Source organism: Cygnus atratus, chromosome 5 (assembly GCF_013377495.2).
Source record: "Cygnus atratus isolate AKBS03 ecotype Queensland, Australia chromosome 5, CAtr_DNAZoo_HiC_assembly, whole genome shotgun sequence".
In the NCBI taxonomy this organism is placed as follows: Eukaryota; Metazoa; Chordata; class Aves; order Anseriformes; family Anatidae; genus Cygnus; species Cygnus atratus.
The window spans coordinates 18,411,420-18,424,530 of NC_066366.1; the positions used below are offsets into that span (position 1 = coordinate 18,411,420).

The 13,111-nt window shown below is 39.5% G+C and overlaps 2 protein-coding genes across 5 annotated transcripts in view; one reads left to right on the plus strand and one right to left on the minus strand.

Moving 5' to 3' along the window:
• The window catches only part of TPCN2 (two pore segment channel 2), a 29,041-nt gene extending 16,737 nt beyond the window's left edge, over positions 1-12,304 (minus strand). Inside the window, exons 1-10 of one of the 3 annotated variants that reach the window (XM_035552014.2) lie at positions 12,111-12,304; positions 10,298-10,362; positions 9,069-9,145; positions 8,450-8,627; positions 7,681-7,797; positions 6,526-6,632; positions 5,594-5,666; positions 2,447-2,546; positions 2,076-2,141; positions 1,342-1,406 (exon numbers count right to left, since the gene is read on the minus strand). In XM_035552014.2, the coding sequence (XP_035407907.1) occupies positions 1,342-1,406; positions 2,076-2,141; positions 2,447-2,546; positions 5,594-5,666; positions 6,526-6,632; positions 7,681-7,797; positions 8,450-8,627; positions 9,069-9,145; positions 10,298-10,362; positions 12,111-12,183 (921 nt within the window). In that variant the 5' untranslated portion in view covers positions 12,184-12,304. Of the gene's footprint in view, positions 1-1,341; positions 1,407-2,075; positions 2,142-2,446; positions 2,547-5,593; positions 5,667-6,525; positions 6,633-7,680; positions 7,798-8,449; positions 8,628-9,068; positions 9,146-10,098; positions 10,195-10,297; positions 10,363-12,110 lie in introns of those variants that run through there. The other 2 variants (XM_035552016.2, XM_035552015.2) reach the window with 2 other exon arrangements.
• A 76-nt stretch (positions 12,305-12,380) lies between these two features.
• DHCR7 (7-dehydrocholesterol reductase) overlaps positions 12,381-13,111 on the plus strand; it is a 31,948-nt gene continuing 31,217 nt past the window's right edge. The window contains exons 1-2 of one of the 2 annotated variants that reach the window (XM_050711339.1): positions 12,381-12,482; positions 12,910-13,092. The gene's annotated coding sequence lies outside the window, so the exon portion shown is untranslated. Of the gene's footprint in view, positions 12,483-12,666; positions 12,816-12,909; positions 13,093-13,111 lie in introns of those variants that run through there. The other variant, XM_035552022.2, reaches the window with a different exon arrangement.

Sequence of the window (13,111 nt, forward strand, 5' to 3'; positions counted from 1 at the left end):
GAAATCAACTTTGATTTGATTTATGTTGTCCCTGCTTTCTAAAATACTAAATGAGCCTTGGCTCATTACAACTCCTCCCAGACTGTATAGCTACTCTATCTCATACAGAAAACAAAAGAGCTTACATCTTTCCTGCTATGGAAATCCAGACTACACTGCCAGCTGGAGACTAAACTGGTGCTCATAATGCAGCAAAGCAAACTACACAGCTTGTTAATACAGGAGAAAAATTAAACTTTTAGCATTGAGTTTAATCACCACCACAGATTTCATGTTCTTTGCACAACTACATTTACTTAGTCACCTTTTACTTCTCTGATACAGATACGTGGGTCAAAAAAAGGTCATTACACCACACATCACATTCCTGTTAAACAAAAAGGGAAGCACTGCGTATGATCAGGCATCTTCCAGAAGCACCGTGAAGTACTGCACTGATGACTCTGGCATCACATGGAGTGTAAGCTGAGTACCAACACGAATAACTACTACACCAGAAAGCAATTTGTTTTTAGCTCATAACACAAAAAGAAAGGAAGGAAGATTAAGCAACAAAGGCTAGCAGTTCCTTGTCTTCTACTGCGTAAACATTTCCAGAGAATCCAAATCTTACAGTAATTCAGTGGTTTGAAAACCATTTCAACTTACACCAGGTACCCCAGTAAAATTAAGGTTTGTACAGACGTACAAGGAACAGATTAGGTGCATATCCAGTTGCCTCTGACACCTTAGTTCAAAAGGCCAGGTATCTGCACACAGCCTACCGGCAGCTGCTTCTGGTACAAGTCCACACTCGAATCCACCTCCGAAAGCAAGAGACTGCCCCAGCCATTCTAACTTCACATCCACCCGCAGTAAGGATGAAGTAAAAATACCAAATGCAGACGTGTTTTAATCAGCGATTTGTTTTTATTGAAGGCTTCTCATCCTGTCCTACTTAAAGAAATTAAGTGATAGGAATTACAACAATAGCTATTAAAATAGTACTGCGGGTTTTCTACATAGAGAACAAGTTTAAGTTACTTGTTAATTGTCCTCATTCAGTTTTCTAATTGTTGTTTTTTCTTCCTGTGATAGTTGAAGTTGCACATCTACAGCACACACAGAAGTATACTAATAGGTGATTTACTCATAGAATGATCAAGCTAGAACATAGAATGATCAAGCTAGAACAGCACGTACAGGTAAAAACACATGCGTTTAAAGAGCCTTTAGTATGTTAAAAATGTCTACAACCCGGATTGGCATACTGACTTCATACACAGTTAAAACTATAAATACTCAGGATTTCACAGTGCTAAGGTTGTGATAGAACACAGAAGTGGGGAATGTTTTACTCACCAGAAGGTATCCTCGAAACTGGTTATATATTATTGCTGTAAGCAAGTTCATCAGAAATAAGTTCCCTATTGAAGGAAAAAAATCAGTGAGATTTATTGGAATACATTTCTGCTTCTCAAGATGTATTGCGTTTCTCTGATTTTAGGTCTCTGACTATTTAAACCTAAGCATTTCCACATTTTACAAAGTACAACACAGTATATAAATGTTTCTCTCCCCTAAAACAACAACAAACAAACCTTGGATAGCCACCAAAAAGATACATTTCAAGCACACTCCATAAACCAGAAGTAGCTATTATTTTTCAAACACATTAATAAATGTAAGACTCACAAGCTTAACAAAATTTTCCATGTTAAGAATGAAGAAATTTCAGTGCATATCACGTAAGCACTGAAAAGAAGTTTCAACATACATAATAAATCATAGGCCTGAATTCAAAAGAATATTTTCTTCAATTCATTTTCTAAAAATAAAGTTTAACATTGAATACAAAGTCACGTATTTGTTCTCCTATATATGTTACTAAAAAACCAAACCATTTTATAAGTGCCTTCCCTGAAATTTATCTTGCAAGACACTACATTGTAACTGGAAGAAAGGCAAAAAAAAAAAAAAAAAAAAAACAACTTTGTGATAAAACTTCTAGAAAAAAACAAAACACTTTTTAGCTGGTATGCACAAGTATCAAAGTTACAGTGCATTTAAATTAACGAAGACACGCAGCGACTTACCTAATACAGTGAAGAGTATGAAGAAGATTGAATAAGCTCGGTTCTTAGAATACGCTGGAATCATTACTGTATCAGATTTAATAAAAAATATACATGAATTTTATATTGAGAGAAATAAAACAGACGTCTCAATTTTTTGGTAAATGGTAAAAGCTCTTATATTGCTCGACTTCAGAGCTGCATATAGATACATATAAATTACACCACGGGAAATACAAAAATCCTGCTACTTAAGGCACAAAAAATCTTACAGGACCTTCCTCTGGGTGTACTAAGAACTGTCTGCTGAAAGAACAGTTACAGCAGCCTGAAGATGGGCTATGATTCACTGAAAATACAGACAAGAATTATTTCCAAAATAGATTGCTTACCATCAGGATTATTTGCTGTAGTTAGCAAGACCAGCAGTGATGTCAGTGAATCGGGCAAATTCCGAAAATACCCCACCCATTCCTTATCCTGCTGGCCATCCTAGTCAAAGAGATGCTCATTGTTACCAGAGAATCATGAAGAATCACACCAAAACTGTCTAACCAAGAAATTAAAAATACAGATATGCACTCACTAATCAATTTATTATGCACACAGTCAAATCTACCATGTGAAAAAATTAAGGCAAGCATAAAAACTAGGACAACATGTAGGAATACAGTGCAATCACTTCACTTATTAACAGTAAATAAAATACATAAGGAAGAACAGCAAGCCGAAACAGACACAGAAGGCTCAATACAGAGGTCACATCTAACATCTCAGACACAGAAAGGACAATAGTGTCACAAGAAGGCAGTACAGGAATCTAAAGCCACCTTTGACTGATAGATAAAGCATCGTATTTTAGCCTGAAAGAAATACTGGGAGGTATTGGAGCTAGGACTCCCTAAACATGACAACCCTTAACCTCCAACCCCTCCCTGCCCCCCAAAAAATAATCACAGATTAATCCCATACTCAATCTCAGTTCACATAAAAATTGCACATAGATTAGAAACTGCTTGCTTTTTATTCCAGCTACACAATGCTGTACCCCAGCATAGACAGAGAACTAATGACTCCTGATTTTACACTCCAGGATGTGTCCAGAAGTATAACATAATTTGAGGATACAATACTAAAACAAACCCTGTCTATAAGAAAGGATAGAAACAAAACAGGGATAGCAACACCCAGGTGACTCCATGGCCTCCTCAGTTATGAAGAACTGCCTTAACGTCTGTGTTACAGAAGACTCTTGTCTAGCTTGAGCTATGCTCAAGCACCTGCAGCTCCTAGCATACTCACTAAATGTGAAATGTCTCTCCCACTTTCCCTTTGAATTCTGAATGGAAAACTTTTAACGTTCTCCAAATTAGTTGTTTGCACAAAGTTACTAGCACTAATTGGAAAGTAAGGGTAACCCTTTCTCCAGTCATTCCTTTACATTCGTGGCAGATTGTGTTTGATTACAGTAAGCTCGAGGTCCGCACAGAACACAGTTTTAGGTTCCTCTTCAATAAAGTGTGTGAAGATGTACTTAAAGTACAAGTGCAAGGACAGCCCTTACCCTATCTTCTCTTATTTTGCAGGAAATAAAAGATGTACACAACTAACAGCACACAACATAAAATGATACACAATTACCAGAATTAATACACATTACAGGAGTTATTAGGCATACAGAAAACATAACTGATCTATCTTGAAAAAAGATTAGGAGAAGATTCAAAATGCTATGTATGGTATCAATGAAAACATCACACAGAGCTTAAACATCTTGGAAAAAAAAACAACAAGATCAGTGCTACAGCGCCCAAACAAATATTTGCAATTACTCTGGTGACTACAGTCTTCAGAAGTATTTTGAGGCTCAGTGGAAAACATCAGCTGATCTGCTGAAGTCCTGATAGCATCAGGGATTTTCATCAGAAACACACTGGGAGGCAGAACGTGGATAATACACGTATTTTTTTCCCAACAAGTACTGACAGCTAAAAAAAACATGCAGAGTACAAACAATACAAACATGAATCCTGTAGTACAGAGTAAACAGACATAAAATCTGCTGAGAAGACTGGCAAACTGTACCTCTATAAGAAATATGCAAAACAACACAGAAATCTACAGGCATTAATTTCATTACTGAATGTACTTCTAGAACATCCTTTGAGTATTTTGCCTTGTTAGATACAATTAGTTTGTATGGGTATCAAGCTAGAAAATCAAAAAAGAAAAAAAAAAAAAACAGATCCCTAAGTTATTTTTCACCTAAATGTATCAAATTGACTGATACGGGTATATTAAATACATTTCCATCTGCTGGGAAAGCTTATAATGGAAATTAGATGTGACATACAAAGATAATACAAAGATACTGAATGCAGCAAAAAAAAAAAAAAAAGGAAAAATAGAGCTCTGCTTGTAATTCCAGATATTCTATAACAAGAATTTAAAGAATTTCCTGACCATAAGGAAGACTAGAGGCAGGCTCAAGTGCAAATTGCAGCAGGAATGAAGGTGCTAGACTGATTCAGGAAAGGACTAAGATTACTGAAAGAAGTGCACAAGTCTTAATGATCATACAAATACATTTATGGAAGGCCCTAAAAAATAACGAACATGAAACCTGGGTATGATACATTAAGATACAGGAAGGTTAGGAGAAAGAACATACCAAGAGCACTGGAACACAAAAGTGATTTTAACCACAAAATTTCAAATCTGCTTTTGGGAAGCAGGAAGAGAAAAAAGACAAAGGAAGAAACAAAGATCAGAAGCCAAAACATCAGAGAAATACAGGCAAAAACCTACCAAGGCAATACCAAGGGATACCAGTACTGTAGATAAGATATGAAAACATGGAAGAAAGTAAACTTAGCAAAAAACTAGATAGGGAAAGAAAAAAAAAAAAAAAAGTGAGTGAGTGATCATACAAACAAAAAAGCACCAAGATTAACAGCTTTGGACACAAAACGGCATAGGCACTTTCAACAAAAGCAGAAAAAGTAACTCAAAGGACCAAATTGGAGAATTGTAGTAACAAGCTGCTTGTATAAACAGACTTGAAACTTCTCACCTGTGGTAACAGCATCAATACCAATCATATGTAGGACCATAAAAAAATAAAGATGTCAACCACATTTTAGTATGGAACCACCTAACCTTGCTCTGAGCAGCAGAACTAGACTAATAAAATAATATGCTAAAGTGCAAAGTTGCAGTTGTGGAGTTGTAAAGTGTGTTATCACTTCAGAAGCAAAGGGAAGTCTGGAGAAATAAAATCTTAACTAAAGATGATTAGATTTTAACAGTATACTAAGAGCCTTCTAATGCACACTTACAAAAGCAGAACTACACAAGGGTACTATTAAGATCTTATATCTCTCTAAACAGACTTTAAACTCATCCTAGTGAGTCTGATGAGGTAAAATGACCTTTCCTGGGGAAACAAGTTTCACCAGTTTGATTAGAAAACTAGACATGCAGCAACATGAGTAAGAAAAAAAGCAGAGATCTATCAACGCACAAATATAATTGGTTACCTTTGTTCGAGCAAACAGCAGCATGGCAAACATGGTAAAGAGAGACAGATGAACAGCTAGTAGTAGAACAACGCTATTGGAAAGAACACATCATAGGCATTAATATCATTTTTATTATTAATGTCTCTTCTTGAAAATGTAAAAAATGCCACATTATAAGACAAGGATATTTTTAAGAAACTACATGGAGATAACAGATCATCTAAGCTTTGATTCAGAAGAATCACACTTCTTCAGGACACAACAGCATTAGATTGAACAGTTGTGAGATCAATAAGAGTTTAGCATCTCTTTTTTTTTCTAAAGTTAGAACCGTATTTTGATCAGTGGTTATAAATATAACACCTTGGTTTGCATAGGCCTTTGACTTTCCAGGATGCCCTGGGTGAGAAGTAACAGGCAAGGACAGCAAGATCTGTAAGCTGTATGTAACACAACCTATGCGAACAGGAAGAGCTCTCTCAAGAAGCATCATGCTGTCTGGTTGCCATTTCACCAATGGCATTTCCAGTTCTACATTTCCAATGATAAGATCTAACACATATTTTGCTAAAACCATTTAGAAATTAAAAACCTGAAGTAAAGCACTCTAAAAAAAAGTATAGAAAGTATCTTGTTGTGGGGCATTCATAACTGTGAGGCAAGTACCCATAACTCTTACAAAAGGGCTGTACACAACATACACAGAATTAAAAAACTCCACTCAATCAGACCTTACTTGTCACGCACTGAGTCATATCACATGCATTCTAGAGAAATTTTACAGACTAAAGGGGCCAAGAAGTTACCACAACTTTCCATCCATCACTACCCGATCTCACCAATCACTTTGCTAGGGTCTCAAGAAGAAAGCTGCTCAGATGTCACACCCCAGAATACCAACAGTAACAACATGCTTGCTGTGCAAGGATGTTTTCTATGCTATTACCTACCTTGCCATTTCAGGCAATGTGCTGTTGATACTTTTTAATGTTTTCTTCATCATTGAAGAATTCTGAAGGAGAAAGAAAGGACGAAGAATTCTTCTTATTCTCACAGTCTGCAAAAACACAACAACGGATCAGATATTGAGTTCCCATAAGACTAGTACCACAGACATTTTTAATGTAGGCTTGTCAAAAAAATGATACACATCAACAAAAATCAACAGTGTAACATAAAAAGGCTGTGCTCAGAAGCTGAATCTGTCCCGCTGATGTTAGAAAAGGCACAAAGGAGACTTTATAAATCTCAAGTTGAAAGAGTGATAAATTGCTTTAAAAATACACACTGAAATTTCAGTAGCCTCACCAGACCATTAATTATAAACAATTTAACTTCATATAACAAGAAGGTAGAGAGATAGCATTTTCCTATTTTCTGCCAAGGTCCACTTCAAGAAGGGGTATCAAGAGTAAGCTATTTTCAATAGAAATAGATACACATTTTGAAAGCAAGTGATTTCAGTTTTCAGGTTTCTTCCCCCCCTTTTTTTTTATTACATGGTCTGCTTACTATACAGTCTTTCCTGCCTCTGACAAGACTCACACAGGTGATTGTCCTGATTTTCCTTAACATAACCTAAAGCAAGTAATCTATTTGATTTGTGCATTCAAGACACTTTGCAGCCTTCAAGTTATTTCTGCGACTTGCCTGCTATTTCAAGTATTTCAGCATCCTGCGTTTTAGTATCAGTCTTCTCAGCACCACACGACAGCAAAAATCCACCCCTTTGTATTGTAACCTGCTGTTCAAGCTACCTGTCCACTATGTCTAAAGATTTTAGAATCACTTCTTAAGACACATTTCCAACAAACGCACAATCTTTAGCCTAGACAGTTAACTTATTTCAGCCATATTATATTTGTTTGAATAAATGAAAAGGATATACACATTTTTCTTAAAGTTAGCTAGATGTTTATAGGCTTAAGTAATACATTCTTTCAACATTTTAGGATGACCTCTTTGTTACTAGGTTGCATCCTGGTCAACAGTTCCCAGTGGTCACACATGCCCTGATGAGTATCCCTCAGCAGTTTCTCCTCCTCTGCCTCTCCCCACAGCTATGTTGCTGATGGTTTCTGCAGAAAGCAGCAAGCAGTTCTTACCTCTGTGCAGAAAAAACTCAGCGATACAACCCAGTCAGTAAGGGAAACAATTAATGTCAGGATATAAGCCATCAGCCATCTATTTTTCCAAAACTCTTCCCATCCAACTAAGTAACTCTGAAGGGAATAGGGAGAAGAAGAAAAAAACCAACACAACTTATTTTAACAATAAATTCCAATACCCTAACAAAGTCAGCACCAATTGTTTTTCAAGTATTCGTAGCTCTACAGCAGTGCTCATAAAGAGTTCCCTGAAATCCACATTGATCAAAGAATTTTTCTACAATAACTAAAAAAACATCAAGAGAAGTGAGAGGTGAATGCAGACCATGTGGGAAGAACCCTTTGCATGCAAGAAAGAAGTCCATTTAGTAACCACAAAAAGATCTTCCAGAAACAAGGATCCAAAGAACAGTTCTGTTTGGTTATTACGTATACCAATTTTTACAGTCTAAAACAAGCAACCAAGCCAAAGCCATTGTATTCCTAGCAAAATGAACTTTACTTGTTCCACATAAATAAGAGTTTATATTTCTTTTTTTTGATATTTCTATCAAAAAAAAAAGCTGCACTTTTTCCCTAAAGCTGCACTAATTTCTCCTAAAAGAGGGACTTCAACACCACAAAGCAATCTCATTGTGCAAATCCAGAATTTGAATAACACTTCTCCAATATTTCTCTCAAAATATAAAAGCAACAACGACTACACCTACTCAGCTGCACAGCACACGTAGCATTTCATTCAGTGCCAGATGAAAGTGATGCTCACCTTCACAGACACATCAATTATGAACACGAGGAAGCAAAGCAGCTCAACGCTTTCTGTTAGGCCACATGGAGGATCCCAGGCAGGAAGGCGGTATCGTACATCTGATGTGATAGTAAGCGAAGAAGGTGTTTCAATGAAAGCCAAAGCCAGGATTATAGTAATGGTCAAGCTCAAAATGCTGTTTGGGTAGAGATAAACAAAAAATAACAAAATAAATAACAAAATATTTATAGTCAAACAATTTTCTTAGAAGAAAATCAAGTTTTATGAAATCATATTTAACACAAATTGGTTGCACCATAACACAGCACTTAATTAGCACAATGTTGTCTACATTACAGTAACTACTGCTGACAACCAAACAACCTTAAGTGGTGTCATTTTGAAACTAACAATCTTATTAATATTTAATACAGTTAGAAATAGACATTTAGAAAACTTTTTGTATGCCTTGTTGCTTTCCACTTCTACCATGTTCACATGTAGTCACCCACTTGCTTCCTATCGTAAGTTCTTAAGGATAAGATCATAATTATCTAATTATTTCATAAAAATAACACATACACACAAAAAATATATAGTCCTAAATTAAAAAGCAATAAGAATAACAAGCTCTCACCATTGGCAAATTCTTGAATAATACCACCTATAAAGCCACAGGGATTTAGAGTCCACACGATGGTTTATAGATCGATACTGTAGGAAGAAAGCAAAAAAGGATAATTCAAATATTACACGTGATCTGTCTCAAAGACAAAAATATACTTACAAAAATAAACCAAGCTCTAATCAACAAGGCTCAAGACAAATCCAGTTTGACAATAAGATAAAGAAATTATTGTACAAGTTATTATTAAAATGACACTCACTAATGACTATACCTTAGCTATAGCCTACATGTGTGCAACGGGAAAGATTCTACTGAAGTCTTCTTTAATCTAAAGATCACACATTTGATTGGATAATCAATCAGCATGACAGTTATCTGAAGCAAGCATTATCCTCATCACATATAACAGCATCTGTAATAATTCAGTTCCTATTGTTCTAATTGTCAAAGAGGCCCAGACTTTTGGTTCACCTCTCCGGCATTCCTTCCATTCATGGATCTTCTTTTGTCTTGCTCCTCCAGAAAGCCGTAAAATGCAAACAATTTAATTCTGAAAATAGGAGACCTCAACTTCCACAGCCCCCACAGGCTGCTCTTACTCTGCCTCCTCTGAGAAGTAGCAAGTGCCAGAAGGGTGTGTATGCATTCAATATATTTGAACCCCTGAAATCTCCCAACCAAAAGAAAGAGGGCTCCAGAACTGCCCTCCGGCATTCACACTGCCCGTGACTAATAACAGGAAGGCAAGGGGATTCAGAAGTGTGCCGTGACAGACAGAAATGGACAAAAATGGAGACTTGCAAAGGCAGTAAGCTCAGCTAAAGCAAGAGTTCCAGCTTCTTGCTTAAAGCCAACCTCAAGGTTTGCCAACTCTCAAGCTTTGTAACCAGATTTAGATGCAAATTACAGGGTTTGCTCAGATACTTGTTCTTAGCAGTAAGGGCTTTATTAAAAAACAAAGCACACCCACCCACAAATCAACATAATCAGCATCTGCTTTGATGAACTTGAAAAGAAGACACTAGTTCAACATAATTACCCTGTGCAAAAACATGTTTCTTCCAGGCAGAGGTTCACTGAAACTTGCATACCACAGGAATCTGATATTCTGATTTTGCTTTGTAAAACAAGTCAACGTTATGTGGAAGTTGCCTGAACAACAAAGAAAACAACTTGGAAGCTAGCAGAACGCATGACAAATACCCAGCACAGAAAGCTAACAAACAAGTTGTATTTACCTGTATTGCGTCTTCTATAAATACTACGGCTTGATTTATATAAAGGTCATTATCCAATCCAGTAGCTATAACATTAAAAAGAAATAAGAATTACTTGCTGCATTTCGGATAAAACCCACAGCTTGCTTAGTTAACAGTTAACCTTAGTGCACAGAAGCTGCACAGCCACAGTTCTCACAACAAACAGCACTGTATAAACACACACATGCTGAGAAAATAGGCAAAGACAACTCCTGCCACGTTTGGCAGCACTGGGCATTAAATTAATAGTAATAATAATTTCAAAACACATCATTCACCTTTCTGTATTTTGCAAAAAGGTTCGCTCTTACATTTAGCTTAAGAAGCTACATTACGCTAGTAAATAAATAACTATCGTGAGGCTGGGATAATTTTTATACAGAGCGAAATCTTAAGTAGTACATATTGTATTTTTTGACCTTACATCCTCATCAGTCTTTGTCTCAAGAAAATCACCTCTAAATGAGACAGCAAAAATCTATTTCTATTTAATGGAGCTTTAACAAAATTATTGTTTGATAAAGTGGGGATCTAAGCTGGAAATATGAGATAGTGGCATTCTAGACTCTTATTTTGTTTGTTAAATGTACTAAGGTTTAGACTGATATTGTTCTCTCTAAAGCCAACAGAAATTTGTCAGAACGGAATTAAGTCCATTAAAAAGGAAAAAAAAAAAAAAAGTCCCAAGAGTTATTATTGCCATAGCTAACAGAACAGAGTTCAAGACACAGAAAGAGGTAAAAGTACACAAAGTGAAATAAAATATTGCAAATTAGTTACTATGCATCATTTCAAAATCCATTACTAAGTCTATATGAAGACATGCACAAAGTTAAGAATAAAGGTCATTCACTTGCATTCGTTTGATTTATGACCTCTGAATAACTAACCTGGCAATTAACCCAACAAGACAGGCAGTTAAAGCCAACTTATGAAGAAGAGTCTCCTTCAGAGAAAGCTTGGTGGGCTACAGACATGAAATATATACATACTAGTGTCACCGTCCCATAGAGGGGGTGAGGCTGAAGGTGCAATTTGTGCCATGCCAGGGACCGCAATCGCAGCAAGGGACCCTGCAGAACGCCTCTGCAGGCGTTCATCCCGTGCGCCCTCCGTGCTACTTATTGAGCAACGCCAGAAGCACCATTGATTTGGGTCCCTGACAATTATGTTCCACATGATTCAGCAGCATCAGTTTTCTGCAGACAGCTTCTAAATGTCACCGTTTATGTGAGCACAAGCAAGGCTTTTGTACCGGTTGCGACTTAAACCGCAACGCGAGGGAAACAGAACGTACACGGAGACGAGCAAGGTTCGTGCTATCACGTGCAGGCAGATTTTATCTTTCTCAAGGCCTGCCACGCCAGGGAGATAAAAATAAAGTTGTTTAAAGGAACAGCATTGGTTTATGGCTATGAGGTACAGCAAAAGCTCTACGTCCGTGAAGCAGACACTACAAGTTCAGCGCTGACCCCAACGATTTCAAAAGGGCAGAAGCTGAGCAACCTCTCTTCACACTGAAGCACGGAAACTCCCAAGAAACGATGACATGGGCAGTTCCCGATTTATTTATTTTTTAAAAGGTCATTCTCCGCGCTGGCTGCCCGAACGGGCGCTTGTCCCATCCCGCCAGCCCTCGGTGCCGGCGAGCGGCGCTGAGTCACAGCGCGGCTGAGGGCACCGCGGGGCGTCCTCACAGGAGGAGCCCCCGCAGGAGGAGCCCTCCCGGGGTGCTTCACAGCCCCGATCCCACCGCCGAGCCCCTCCGGGCCGCCCCTCGCCCCCCGCTCACCCTCCTCGGCCCGCCGGAGCCAGCTCCGCGGGGACAGCAGCGGCTCTGTCTCAGCGCCGGCTCCCGCCTCCATCAGCGGCGACCTGGGCTGGGCTGGGCTGCGCTCCGCCACCGGGACGGGGCGGGACGGGACAGGAGGGACGGAGCAGCAGCGGGGCGGCCGCCCCCGCCGCTTGTGACCGGCGCCTCAGGATGGAGCAGGGAGGAGCCTCGGCACGGCACGGCCCCTTCGGCACGGCCCGGACCCGGTTGTGGCGGCCGCAGCTTTCCAGCGACCGGCGCCGCCCCGAGCCAGCCACCCCCGGGCTGAGGGAGAAGAGGGCAGGAAGGGAGGAAGGGGCGGGCGCCGCCACCCGCCTCCCCCTAACAGGGGTAGTGTGAGGGGGGGGAAAGGGGTGATGTGATCTTCATCGCCCAGCGGCTGCCAGCGGGGGCCAGGGCGCCAGCCGCTACTTCCCCTTCATAACCCGAGCGGAAAGCGGTGGTAAAAGCGGGACAGCCCTCACCAGCTTCACCCCAGTGCAGGGCTCGGGCAGAGGAGGCACAGGGGAACGGCCAAGCCAGCACAAGGCAGGCACGGCAGGGCTGCTGCAAGCACTTCGCAGCACAGCCAGGAGAACGTGCAGTGCCATTTGCACAACCTGCCTAAGTGCCACTGCCTAGGGAACTCGAGTGCCTTTCTGCTGACTGCCTGAAATGTTCAGGGTAACCACAGGGCCAGGGGGGCACGGAAACAGCCTAGTGCTTGTGCTATTGCTGACTGAAAAGAAATCGTTTCCTTCTTTGTCTGACTGGCTAGGGAGGAAAGCAACAGCTTGAGGAAGAAAGCAACCAAGACTTGGGATGTGCAAGAGGTTCCTGAGCTCCTGTTCAAAAGTCACCCCTTACCTCCAGCTTAAAGAACTGGAACTGCCCAACTACTGGAAGGTGAATCTGAGCTGGGATTTTCCTTCAGATGAACACACCATCAGTGTCCAATGAGGTAAGTTACTGATGTATTT